Source organism: Sorex fumeus, unplaced genomic scaffold (assembly GCF_029834395.1).
Source record: "Sorex fumeus unplaced genomic scaffold, SorFum_2.1 ptg000047l, whole genome shotgun sequence".
NCBI classification, from domain to species: Eukaryota; Metazoa; Chordata; class Mammalia; order Eulipotyphla; family Soricidae; genus Sorex; species Sorex fumeus.
This window is the reverse complement of record NW_026606104.1, coordinates 16,574,017-16,586,796: the sequence shown is the minus strand read 5'-3', so window position 1 is coordinate 16,586,796 and position 12,780 is coordinate 16,574,017. Positions and strand designations below refer to the sequence as shown.

At 43.0% G+C, this 12,780-nt stretch overlaps 1 protein-coding gene across 4 annotated transcripts in view; it reads right to left on the bottom strand.

Moving 5' to 3' along the window:
* Window positions 1-9,568, bottom strand: part of SYDE2 (synapse defective Rho GTPase homolog 2) — a 50,087-nt gene extending 40,519 nt beyond the window's left edge. For all 4 annotated transcript variants that reach the window (XM_056122770.1, XM_056122771.1, XM_056122773.1 and 1 more), the window contains exons 1-2: window positions 8,681-9,568; window positions 91-768 (exon numbers count right to left, since the gene is read on the bottom strand). In XM_056122770.1, the coding sequence (XP_055978745.1) occupies window positions 91-768; window positions 8,681-9,452 (1,450 nt within the window). In that variant the 5' untranslated portion in view covers window positions 9,453-9,568. The remainder of the gene's footprint in view (window positions 1-90; window positions 769-8,680) is intronic.
* Between the last annotated feature and the right edge of the window lie 3,212 nt (window positions 9,569-12,780).

Genomic DNA, 12,780 nt, shown 5'->3' with positions numbered 1-12,780 from the left:
ATGAAAGCACATTCACTGTATAAAGGAGCAAAACATAGCTACCTTCAAAAAATTGAAGAACAGAAAAAAAAGATATATAATTATCTTTACCTGAAAAAGGAGATTTCAACATGGAACTGTGATCCATTATACCTTCCTGCGTCTTGTGTCCAAGTCTTTGCTTGCACTGCTGCACAAACTCTGTGGAATGGATGGAATCTAGAGGAATCATTTCATTTGACTGTGCAGTCTGAACATTACCTCTGTGTTCAGAAAAGCACAATAAGTCTTCAGTATGCTGTTCTGCCTTCATGAGGTCACTACTGGAGATTACCCTCAAACTGACAGTGGGAAACTTGAGGACAGCAGAGTTTGCCTCATCAAAACGCAAGGCATTTGGAAAGTCATCATCTTCAGGAATGGGATTGTACCATATTTCTCCTTCATCATCTGCATCATTTTCCTCATTAAAATCTAAAGAACAGTTCCTTGGTAATGAGGAATCTGTAGCATTACACACCATATATGTACAGTATTCTTCAGATGACTTGAGGCAAGGTCGTGACAGCTGATGTTTAGGAAGAGAGACAGGTGAGATGCATACATCTTGACATTTCTTATTTTCTCCTTCCAAATTAAAAGATCTCAAAGTACTCTGATACAGCCAATTACGTTTCTTAGACACAGTAATACTATTAAGTGGCTTATGACTTCTGAATCCAATATTATTCTTCAGATTTTCAAGTTCTCTTCTCTTCATTGAAGAACCATAGACATTTTCAAATAAATCTGTTTTAAAGAAAAAAATAAGGTAGAACATAATGCTTAGAACCAGGTATCTTTTCTCACAGTAAGCACATCATAGCTATTTAACTTAAGGCACTAATATAAGCAAGAACAGAAAAATGAACAAATAGTCCCTTCCCTACAGAATTCAGTCTATCAGGGTTCATAAATCAACACATGTTAGTAATGACTGGGATTTCTAGATTTTGATTGAACCCTTTTGCCTATTACACTAACATCTAAATCTATTTCACATGTAAACCCCAATCCTATATTATTTAGTAGCATTTCAGATCTTCAAAGATTATTGTGGGGAGATGCAAAAAAAATGTGTAAAATAACACAACTCACAAGGACTATGCATCATATCTTTTCTCAGAAGTCTCCCAAAAAATCCAAAATTTTAGTAGTTAGATGTATTAAGTCCTACCAGAGTTCCTGACATACACCAGAAACAAGCTTCTGCTTGTACTACATTCCAAAAAAACTATAATGAGAAAAAATAAGCTACTTGGAGTGGAGAGAGTACAGCAGGTAGGACAACAGCCTCATATGACCATCTGGGTTCAATCCCAGGCATCCCATAGAGTCCCTGGAACAGTGCCAGGAGTAATACCTGAGTACAGAGCCAGACAAAACACTTTAGCATTGCTGGATATGGCAAAAAAAAAAAAAAAAAAAAAGAAGAAAAAGGAAAAGAAAGCTATTACCACCCCCTATTCAAGAAATCAGGGTACTTCCACTAATACAGTACTTAATTAATAAGTAATCATAAGTTCATACAATTGAATACAATGCAGCAATATTCATGAAAATACAAACCACAAGGACTTGGAAACCAACTAGTCTGATTGCTGAATATTTCAAAATAAATGATGCTGAAGTTTAAGTTTAGAAATAGTTATGTTATTATAATTCATGATGAAGACCAAATTAATTGTTGGCAAAGCTGATCATAAGCATAACTGAATACATATTTATATAAATTATCTTATACAAATACCTTTACATGTAAATAAAATATTTATTATAAACTTATGCAAACTAAATGTATGAACTGAAAGAAGGCACAGGTGAAAAATATACAAACATATGTGGAAGGTCAGAGAAATAGTACAGTGAGTAAGGCACACAGCCTAAATGGATTCAATCCCTGGTACTGCATATCACTGGTACCACCAGGAGTGATCCCTGAGCACAAAGTCTGAATACCACTGGGAATAGTCCCATAAACAAAATAAAAGTGGAAAATTGAAAGCCACAACAAGTGTTTATTGTCTTGCAAGTAAGTCATAGTAATATTAACAGATTCTAATTAAGCATATTTACTTTGCAAATCTAAAAAAAATACAGAAATAGAGGTTAAATGGGATTTGTCTGGGTTGTTTCTTTTCTGTTTGGTTGGTCTTTTTGCTTGTTTGAGGATCACATCCAGCAGTGATCAAAACTTACTCCTGACTCTGTGCTCAGGTATCACTACGGGCGGGTCTAGGGGAATATCAAATGGGAAGTCAAGGATCCAACCAGGGTCGGTCACATGCAACCAGAGATCAAATGTTTTTCACTAATAAAAATACTCTCTATAGTGGTGAACTACTAAACTCATTTTTATTCCCAACTACTATTTTATAATAAATCAAAATGATTTATCATGATTGAACATATAACAAGTGCTCAAAATTGTCAGAAAACTTTATTTAAAAGCATGTATTCCAACCCTCACTGAAAATGTAAAGTATCCACACCTTTCATCACTTAATAATTTCTACCACAGAAAGTTATTTTCACTTATTTCTCTTTTAAAAAATGTCAAATTGAAAGTATTCTTATGAACATCACATTAGAATTAAATAAATATAAGTAGGCCTACTTAGAGTCAGGTTTGGCAGCCAAGATAAAATGACTAGAAAAAAATTACCACCTTAGATTAATGAGCTAGAGAGAAGCTCAATGGACTGTGTACATGGACTGCGTACATGTATTACATGCAAGAAACCAGATCATATTCCCAGTACATGGTCACAGCACTGCCTAGAATGATTCCCATCCCACCCCTAGCAGTGAATCAAGAGAAGCCCCTGATTATTGCTGATTGTAGCCCCCAAACAAAGCAAAACAATCTTAAATTTATATATGAGTATGTACACGTTACATGTCTGTATCTTTCCCAGATACATCTTTAAAAAAAAAAAAAGGATAGGATGAAAAGAAGTATTTTTGGTAGGATTTTTTTTCCCCCTTGAGAAAAGCAATTAAAAACTGTTAATAAAAAGTCTCTGTGCTAGTTCTGGTAACAGGAAAGTACAGAAAACTTCAAGAATGTTTTTCAGTTTCACAAAAGTAACTAAGAAGACCAAAGGCAGAAAAAGCGAAAAAGCAAAAAAAAAAAAAAAAGCAGAATAAGTTCCTAAAGGGATGTACTTTAGCTCAATTCCCATTGTTCCCAAAGGCAGTCTCCTCAATTCTGATTATTTCACAATCCATCCAGATCCTAATGATCTGGGACGAGGCAGTATTCTCACAAAGCCTGCTTGCCTTTCTATCGATAACAGCTAACTGAGCGCCAGACATAGGACCAAATGGATTATCATTTCATCCTCACCCCACGCTGGATTCAGACTACACAGAGTGTGTACCTCAACCAGCGCCACAAGCTTCATAAGTGGTAGTATCTAATCAGAAGTCCAGAGTTCCTATTCTTTTACTCAATATACTACATGACACACTGGTGAAGGGACAGTTGTTGGAACATTGTATGACCAAAATCCAATCATAAACAACTTTATGCATCTCATGGTGATTTAAGTCATATGTATGTGTGTGTGTGTGTGTGTGTGTGTGTGTGTGTGTGTGTGTGTAGGCCCAGGATATCTAAGGGGGCCATAGGTGAAGATTATATAAATGGCTGGGGGTCCCTCCAAATGAAATTTGGTGGATAATTGGGCATTCAAAGTAGAGAAAAAGGTTAGAAGATAGTTATGATCATAAAAAGGTTGAGAACTACTAATAGAGACCATTTCAACTTAAAGTATTACTTACAACGATAGAGCAAAGATCTTTAAAGAGCTCAGTGTGTATACAGTTTCTCTGAAAACCCTGTTAAAATGCAGATTGAATAGGTCTGAGGATGAGACCTGAATGAAAATCTATACTTAACCTCCAGTAAAACTGTTGCTGTTTCGTACATTAGTATTGAGGTTCTTCACTAGTCAATACCCCAATTCTTTATCTTGATACATTAGAGTTTTGGAAAAGCATTCTACTTTATTCTGATTCTTGGTGTTCAAACCAGTCTTTATTAGAACAGTGATGTCTTTTGACATAAGTTTTTTTTGTCCAAACTTAAACTTGCTATTTACATGAAACAAATTTAAGTAGTGTCTTTCATATTATTCTCACTTGGCACCAACAAAAGTGAGATTTTTGGGGGCCGGAGCAATAGCACTGTGGGGAGGGCGTTTGCCTTGCATACAGCCAACCCAGGTTCAATCCCCAGCATCCTGCACTGCCAGGAGTAATTCCTGAGTGCAGAGCCTGGAGTAACTCCTGTGCATCACCAGATGTGATCCGAAAAGCAAAAAATAAAAAATAAACTCACTTAAAAATGTAGGGCTGGGACTAAAGCGATTACTTCAGCTGGTAGGGCATTTGCCCTACAAGCAGCCAACCAGGTTTAATTTCCAGCTTCCTATATGGTACTTGAGCACCACAAGGAGTGATTCATGAATGCAGAATCAGGAATACCACTGAAGCATCACCAAAGTGACCCAAAAAGAAAAAAAAAGTAGGCTTTCAAACCAACACATGACTTTCTGTTGACTTCATAATTCTCAGAATTTTCCTGCCACCACCAACTCCAATGTTCTATGATATTCTTAAAAAAAAAAAAGCAACTTGAGTCACAATTGCAGAATTTCTAAGCTAGATGCCAAATTTAAAGTAAAAGATAGCAAAAATAGAAATTATTTGTCTGCTACTAATCTTGAAAAGGGTTAATACATAAAAGAAGCTGTGGGAAAATCCATTTTAAATGTAGTGTGTGTAAAAACAGCTACAGGGGCCAGAGTGATAGTATCTTAGGTAGGGCGTTTGCCTTACACGTGACAAACCCAGTTTTGATTCCCAACATCCCATGCGGTCTGCCCAAAACTGCCAGGAGTAATTTCTTAGTGGCAGAGCCAGGAGTAAGCTCTGAGCATCACCAGTGTATGGCCCAAAAAGCAAACAAACAAAATAAAATAAGAGCTACAAATACATAAAAGAAAATATAGACAGAAATGTGCTTTACAAGTGCCAATATCACTTGAAGGTATAATATACATGATCACTAAAGATTTAACAACTGGAGAGAGTATAGCCAAAGGAATGCATTTGTCTTGCACATACCCACTAGACCTGGGTTTGATTCCTGACAACCCATATGGTCCCCTGAGCTTTGCCAGGATTGATCCCTCAGCACAATGCAGGAGTAAGTCCTAAGCACTGCCTAGTATAGCCTAAAAACCTCAAAAAAAAAAAAGCTCTAAAAGTTTTAAGCAAAACACCCCCAATTTTTTTCTATCACAGGTCATGTAGCAGGAAAAACTAGATCCAGTGTAGGATCACTCTTTTTCAAAGCAAGAAAAGGTAAAAAGGAGTTCAACATAGTGCTTTTGAATTTATTTCTGAGTTTTATGTGTTAATTAAAACTTATTTATAAAGATTTCTTTATAGATAGCAAATATTAAAATTCCTTAAGGCTTGAATTAACATGACAATCTTTACTATATGTAATGATCTTGTATTTCTTAAATAACCATCTCAATCAGCAACAAATTGGCCAATCTGAATACCATATATCCAATTGCATCAAGTCATTGGCATTCTTGATTACAAAATTGAGATTACCAGCCAGTGGGGCAATGGAAGAGATGTACTAGAAGTGACATCAGGACAATGGGTAGTAAAGTAACTTTACAGATTAAAATCATAAATGTTAACACCAGTATATAACTGTGCGGCTGGAGCAATAACACAGCAGGTAGGGCATTTGCCTTGCATGCGGCCAACCCAAGTTTGATTCCTCTATCCTTCTCGGAGAGCCTGGCAAGCTACCAAGAGTATCCTGTCCGCATGCCAGAGCCTGGCAAGCTACCCATGGAATATTCGAAATGCCAAAAACAGTAACAAGTCTCACAATGGACATGACTGGTGCCCACTTGAGCAAACTGATGAACAATGGCATGACAGTGACAGTACTACAGTACTAAACTATAAGTGAAAATTAGAAAAAAAAATCATTGGTATTACTGTACTGTTTTTTGTGGTTCTTAGGAAGACCCCAAAAATCAAAATGGAAAGTTTGGCTTTCACTTAGCCTCAAATTTTTCTAAAATACTTTAGTAGGTTAGAGGTTTTTCATTATCTATGGTTACAAATTTCAAATATAACTTTACTTTGAAAGAAAAATCCTCACAAGTATTATTTATAGGAAAATGTTGTAATAAACTTTTTTTGTGTGCCAGGATCAAACCTAAGGTCCAACATGTGCCTGAGCTACATCCAGGATCCTTATTTAACATTTTTATGTAGCCAAAGATGTACTGCCTCATCTGAAGTATGCTAGCAATTTTTTTAGAAAGTTACTTTTTAATATTATTTTAAAATAGGACACAATTTAGACTACATAAACATTTAAAGGGTAAAGTTTTTAAAGGGATATAGCGATAGTTTTCTTTAATGTCCTTAAACCTATCCTAGGATTCTCCCTAATCTTCACTTCTTTGCAACTTTCAGGAAGTTATAGCTGTAAACCTTGCTGAAATTCTATTCACCAACTCAATTCAAAACTTAATAGAATTAATTGGCTCAAATCTCTAAAGAATAAGGTCTGTCTGAACTTTGATAAATCAAGGGTTTAGAGTCACAGACACCTGAACTTGAATCCAGGTTAGTATACACAAATGATATTCCAGTTTGAGTGACAGAGAAATACTATTAACCCTTCTGTTTCTTTTGTGTTGAAGGTAAGTGACACCTGTCCTAACTCAATGGAGGGTAGAGAGTTAGCAGTAAACACTATACGAGAATTACATAATATATACACACAATGGTTTTAATAATTCAACTAACCTTCATAAAAAGTAAAAAAAAACTTCCAAATCTGTAGCATATATGCAAACATTACAGAACTTACTTTGATTGTCCCTAAAACATGAATTGGTGGTCTGAAAGGGAGTAACATCTCAGAAAGTGTTTCAAATTATGTTTAAGTTTTTGCTTAGATTTTTGAAAATTATATAAAATACTATCACATAGTACTTTTAATTAAACAAATTCATTCATAAGTTAATTACTTTTTTAATTCCTGAATGTTTGCACTACAAATCAGAGCATTAAGAACTACCAGATGTTAATTATTTAAGCTTTGTAACAAAACGAGAGAAAATTTGTGACTAAAGGTTTATATATATTTTTGTGCTGACAGAAAGTAAAATTTACAAAGATTTAAATAAATCAAGATCAGGTGAAGATATTACACAAAAATATAAATAAATGATTAAACTGTTTTATACTCAAAAATGTTCATTATAAACCTTACACTAAAAATGTATCTGTTATCCTTTTAGTAAATATTAAATTCCATTCTCCTATTATTCAAGCAAAAGAAAATAAAACTAAGGAAAAATCTGACAGATGTGGACTGGAGACTTATTGGAGATAGATTTGAAACACTTTATATACTCTTTAAGTAAATGTTTTAATTTGTCCCATATGTGCGATTAGATATTAGAAACTTTCTCCTGTTTTGTTTTTTGTTTAAACAAAACCAATGTGTACTAACCCAGTCCTATAGGATCTGCGAGTCTTTCCAGCAAAATTGTCCAGTACCACGAATGCTCTTTACATTTCAGTACTAGTCTTGTGTTCACTCTTAATCTTTATCTTCAAGAACGCAGTTCGAAACATCGTGTTGATTTTGGTTCACTCTGAAAGTATTATGCTTCTTTCAGGAGAACCGTTTCTTCTGTTTACAACATAATTAAGTGATTTCTAGAATTGGTAACCTAAGCCTTCGGTGAAAATTAAAAACCAGGCTCATATAAAATAGGGGACAAACTCCTATCCTGAGGGCAAATATGTTCACAAATGACTAGATAGATGCTGCACCTATTTTTTTAATAGAAGTTCATAGGGTTAAAATACGAGTGCCCTTGATTTTCCAACTTAAAAAAAAATTGGGCTTTGTTGTTAGAAAGAGAAGTAGTGAACAATCTGTTGGATAAGACTTGACTTTTTTTAAAAATAAAAAGAAGGAACTGATAATAGCTCTTTTGGTTGAGTGTTTGATTTTGTGTATATGGGGTGGGGGGCGAAAATGGGAACAGGGAGAGGGAGAGGAGGGAGGGAGGAATAAGAAGGGGGGGGAGAGAGAGAGAGAGAGAGAGAGAGAGAGAGAGAGAGAGAGAGAGAGAGAGGAGTTAAATGACTGTTTATGAAGCCCGTAAAAGTCTATCCTGGATCCAATTCAAATTCACAAACTCCACAAAAGTCTGCGCGGATCTGCCTAGAGCGACGAAGAATAAAAAATCCTGGCAGCACCGCCCATCTGGAAACCCTCTGGAAGCGCGGGGTAAACTTCACCTTTGCTCCAGGAGGTGCTCAGGAGCCGGCACACGGGTTCTTAGGGAAGGAAAAACACACCAAAACAAAAAGCCCCAAGTTCCCCCCAGCCATTGTCTGGAGGGTGAGCGCGCAGCAGGCGTGGGTGCAAGTCGCGGATCCCCCTGCAAGTGGCGGTCAGCTGCCACTTCCCCGACGGACGGTCGCGGCGCCCCGGCGCTAGGCTAGGCAATCTGCGCGCCGCACCCGGCCGGCCGCGGGTGACAAACTTTAGGCTCCGAGGGTTCGCATTCTCCCCGCCTGGCAAACCTACCTGTCAGCGCCATCCTCCGGTCTGCGGGCACCTCGAGCACCGGGCTTTCGTGCATTTCCAACGCGCTCAGATTCGGGGGGGTGGCCGGCGTCCCTGGGACACTGGGGGCTGTCCCGCGGGCACGACCCTTCATGCCCAGGGACAGCAGACGTCCCTTGTACATCCACTTCTGCAGCTTCTTGACTGTCACCGCGGGCGGCCTGAGGACCGGCAGCTCGTCCTGGCCGGCTCCTTTGCTGCTGGGAATCACCGCGGACCCCGAGCGTTCCCCGCCGGGGCCCCCAGGCGCGCAGAGTCGGTTCTCCGGGCTGGGCGTCGGGGTGCGGGCGAGCGCCGTGGCCCTCGCGCCGTCCCCGCTCCAGCCGTCCATCCCGCCTCCACGTGGCGAGGCTTCTTCGTCCGGGTCCCCACGCGGGTCGCCCCCGAGCCAGCTGTCGCTCGGCCACCGCTGGAAGAGAGGAGGTTGGGCACAAGCCCGGAGGTTCTCGAGGCTCCGGCTGGACCACAGTCGCATCCGCGGGCTCCGTCGGAGACCTCCCCCGGGCTCCCTCGGGGGCGAGCGGGGCGGGGACACCTGCTGCCCGCGACGGCCGCCGCCGCCGCTGCCGCCGACTGCGCGCGGCTCCTGGTCTCCGGGGCGGGCTGCGCGGTGGGCAGCGCCGCCAGGGGACGGCGGCGGGCCGGGTGCCCGGGCTCCCGCGGGGTCGCCGCCGCGCTCCGCCCCGCCCCGGCCGGCCCGGCGCGCGCCCGAGTCGGGGGGCAGGTCGTGCATGGCCCGGATCAGCAGAGCATAGGCCTCTCGCAACTGGGTCTGCAGCCTGCCCGTCTCGCCGCCGCCGCCGCCCTCCGCCCCCGGGGAGGAGCCCGCCGCGGGGGGAGGCGGGGGCGGCCGCGGCGCCTCCGCCTCCCCCTGCGGGCCGCGGGGCTGCGGCTCGGGGTCGCCCGTCGCCGCCGCCGCCGCCGCGCCGTCCGCGTCCGTCTCCTCGGACGCGGCGGCCTCGTTCCCGCCGCGCGGCCGAGCCCCGGGCGCCCCCGGCCTCTCCGGGACCCGCGGGCGGCGCGGCGCGGCTCCCGGGGCCCGCTCGCCTGCGGGGGCGTCCGGAGCGTCTCGGTGGGCCCGGAGCGCGGGGGCCCCGACGGCGCACGGCCCCCGCCTCGCCCGGAGCCTGGACAGCGTCCTCCGCACAGGGTCCGCCATCCCCGCCGCCTCAGCACCCCGGCTCGCCCCCGCCGCGGGCGCACGGCTGAGAGGCGCGCTGGCGCGGGCGGCGGCGACGGCGGCGGCGGCGGCGGCGGCTCCCCATGACCGGCGCTGGCCCTCGCGGGCTCCTCACATACTTGGCATAACTCCGCCGCGGGAAGCGGGGAGGGCGGGGGCGCCGCCGCAGCGCGCATGCCCCGAACCCGGGCCGCCGCCGCGGGGCGCGGGGGGCCGAGCGGGCCTTGCCGAGTGGGCGCGAGACAGGCTGGAACCGGGCTGGCGGGGCGCGGGGAACGCGGGTGGGCGGGAGCGCACGCGGGCCCGTTGCGGGGCGCCGCGGGCAGCGCGCAGGCGAGCCCAGGAGCGGGTGGGAAGGGGGAACCTGGGCTGCAGGCTGCGAAGTTCTGGTTGGGAGAAAAAGTGCCCGCCCGCACTGCCACCCACCAGCTTCCCAGCAACTCCCCTTGCCACCGTTGCGCGAGGCGCGTCCAGTTGAGCAAGTCCATGCTTGAGGGAAAAACATTGTTTTGACGGACCAGGTATGAGTACAGGTGGATCTCAGGGCACGGTGTCCTAGAAACGTACTGAAGCATGTGGATTGCGTGTGGGGGGGGCGGGGGGAGGTAGCTCTCTGAAGGACTTTTGCAACACCCCTCACCCCCTTAACTCTCTGGATCGAATGCATAGTAACACATAAATGATTCTGACGGCCTCAAGATCAAATATCATTTTTCAATGCCCCCTTTCATCACTTCATTTGGATTACATTCAATGAGTTGAAAAGCAGCGCTGTTGGTTGGAAATCCCCACTCTTGCAAACATTAGATCCCGCGCTACACACAGAAGTTGTAAACAAGAGTACCACACGGTACAGGACAGCAGTGTTCTTACCTGCGATAGGTAAGAATCGTTGTCAACCCTGGTGCAGTAACCTTTCTTTGCTGTTCACATACACATTAGAAGGGGCCCATGAGTGGCTCACAAACATACTCGTAAATTCCTGGCACGATTGATGTGTGCGCATAGTAAGACCTCAAGAAATATTGAATGAATGCTTGCGTAGCTGAATAAAACAGTTTAGCTCCAACTTGCCATTTCTTTGTCTCTACTTTATTCCGCCAAGGCTCCAGTCTCAAAATGTGTTTTGATGTACATTACCTTTGCTTGGTATTGTTTCTGCCTCCTGGAATAACTTTGTATCTCTATTTGCAGACATGTTTCCCGTTGTTTTTTTTTTAACATATAGTACTATTTTTAATTGACTCACTGTGAGATACAGTAACAAAGCTTGCATGATTGAGTTTCAGTCATTTTCCACCACCAGTGTACATTTTCCACCATCAATGTCCCCAGTATCCCACCCCAACCGCAGCCTCTTTGGCAGACACTTTCCTTCTTACTCTCTCTACTTTTGGACATTAGGGTTTGCAATAGAGGTACTGAGAGGCCATCATGTTTGATCCTTTGTCTATTTTCAGCACACATCTCCCATCCCTGCAATCTCTTCAACCATCATTGACTTAGTCCCTTTTCTATCCCAGCTGCCTTCTCCCTCAGCGTATGAGGCTGGCTTCCAATCATGGAGCAGTCCTCATAGCCCTTGTCTCTACTGTCCTTGGGTATTAGACTTATACTATGTTATTTTATATTCCACAAATGAGTGCAGTCATTCTGCGTCTGCCCTCTCTTTCTGACTCATTTCACTTAGCATGATACTTTCCATGTACATCCACTTATAAGAAAATTTTATGACTTCATCTTTTCTAACAGCTGCATAATATTCCATTGTATAGATGCACCATAGTTTCTATAACCAGTTGTCTGTTCTCAGGCACTCGGGTCCAATCTTTTTTAGGACACAACTTCTTTCTGACATAATCTCTGATCATTCATTCTCCCAAATTCCAATAGTATTTTATTCATGCCCACTTACAATATATTTGCTGCTTTTGTTTTATACAGAGCTTGCCCTATCTTCCTTAAAGATAATAATAATAACACACTCACTAGGAAAGACAAATTGAGGGCCAGAGAGATAACACAGCTGATAGGTGTTTGCTTTGCACATGACCAACCCAGGTTCTATCCCCAGCACCTTGTACAATTCCCTGGGCCTCGTCAGGAGTGATCCCTGAGTACAGAGCAAGGAGAAAGCCCAGCACACCACCATGTGCTGTCCACAAGCCAAAATAATTTTTAAAAATTGAACTTCCTGTGACAGGAATGCCCTGCCACAGAGGTGGGGAGGTGGGGGGGGGGGGTGGACGGGGGGGGGGGGGGGTGCGGGGAGGAATACTAGGATCATTGGGCACTGGTGGAGGGATGGGTACTCAATCATTGTATGACTGAAACACAAGCACCAAAGTTTGTAAATCTGTAACTGTACCCCACAGTGATTCACTAATAAAAAATCTTTTTAAAAATTGAACTTCCTTCTCAACTGCATAAAAACACAGCCTCATATACTATAGGTGATATGTTGGTTTTGTGGGTTTTTTTTTTTTTACTAACGTCAATTTTAGAGGAAATAAGTGGCTTTAAATTTCCAATCTACTGCCTTACTCTCCACTTGATCATATTGAGTTAGAGGATTAGAGTTGTTTAAAATTCTTTCGGAGATGAGCAAGAAAAAGGCTTTGTTAAATAATCTTAATTTTCATCTAGAAAAATGCTATGAAATGTTGCACTATAATTTGCATACATTAGTATTTATAGTTCTGCAATATTTTTACTCCCTGGAACAGAGCCATTTAATGAATAGTCAAGGCATAAAAGTATGTCCCTGTGAAATATTCCCACAGGAAATGACTGATAGTAAAGCTGCCAATAATGGTAGCTATAAACACAACTTGATCTCTATCTCAGATGGTTTTCATTCCAACTCCAAGTTGCACAACCA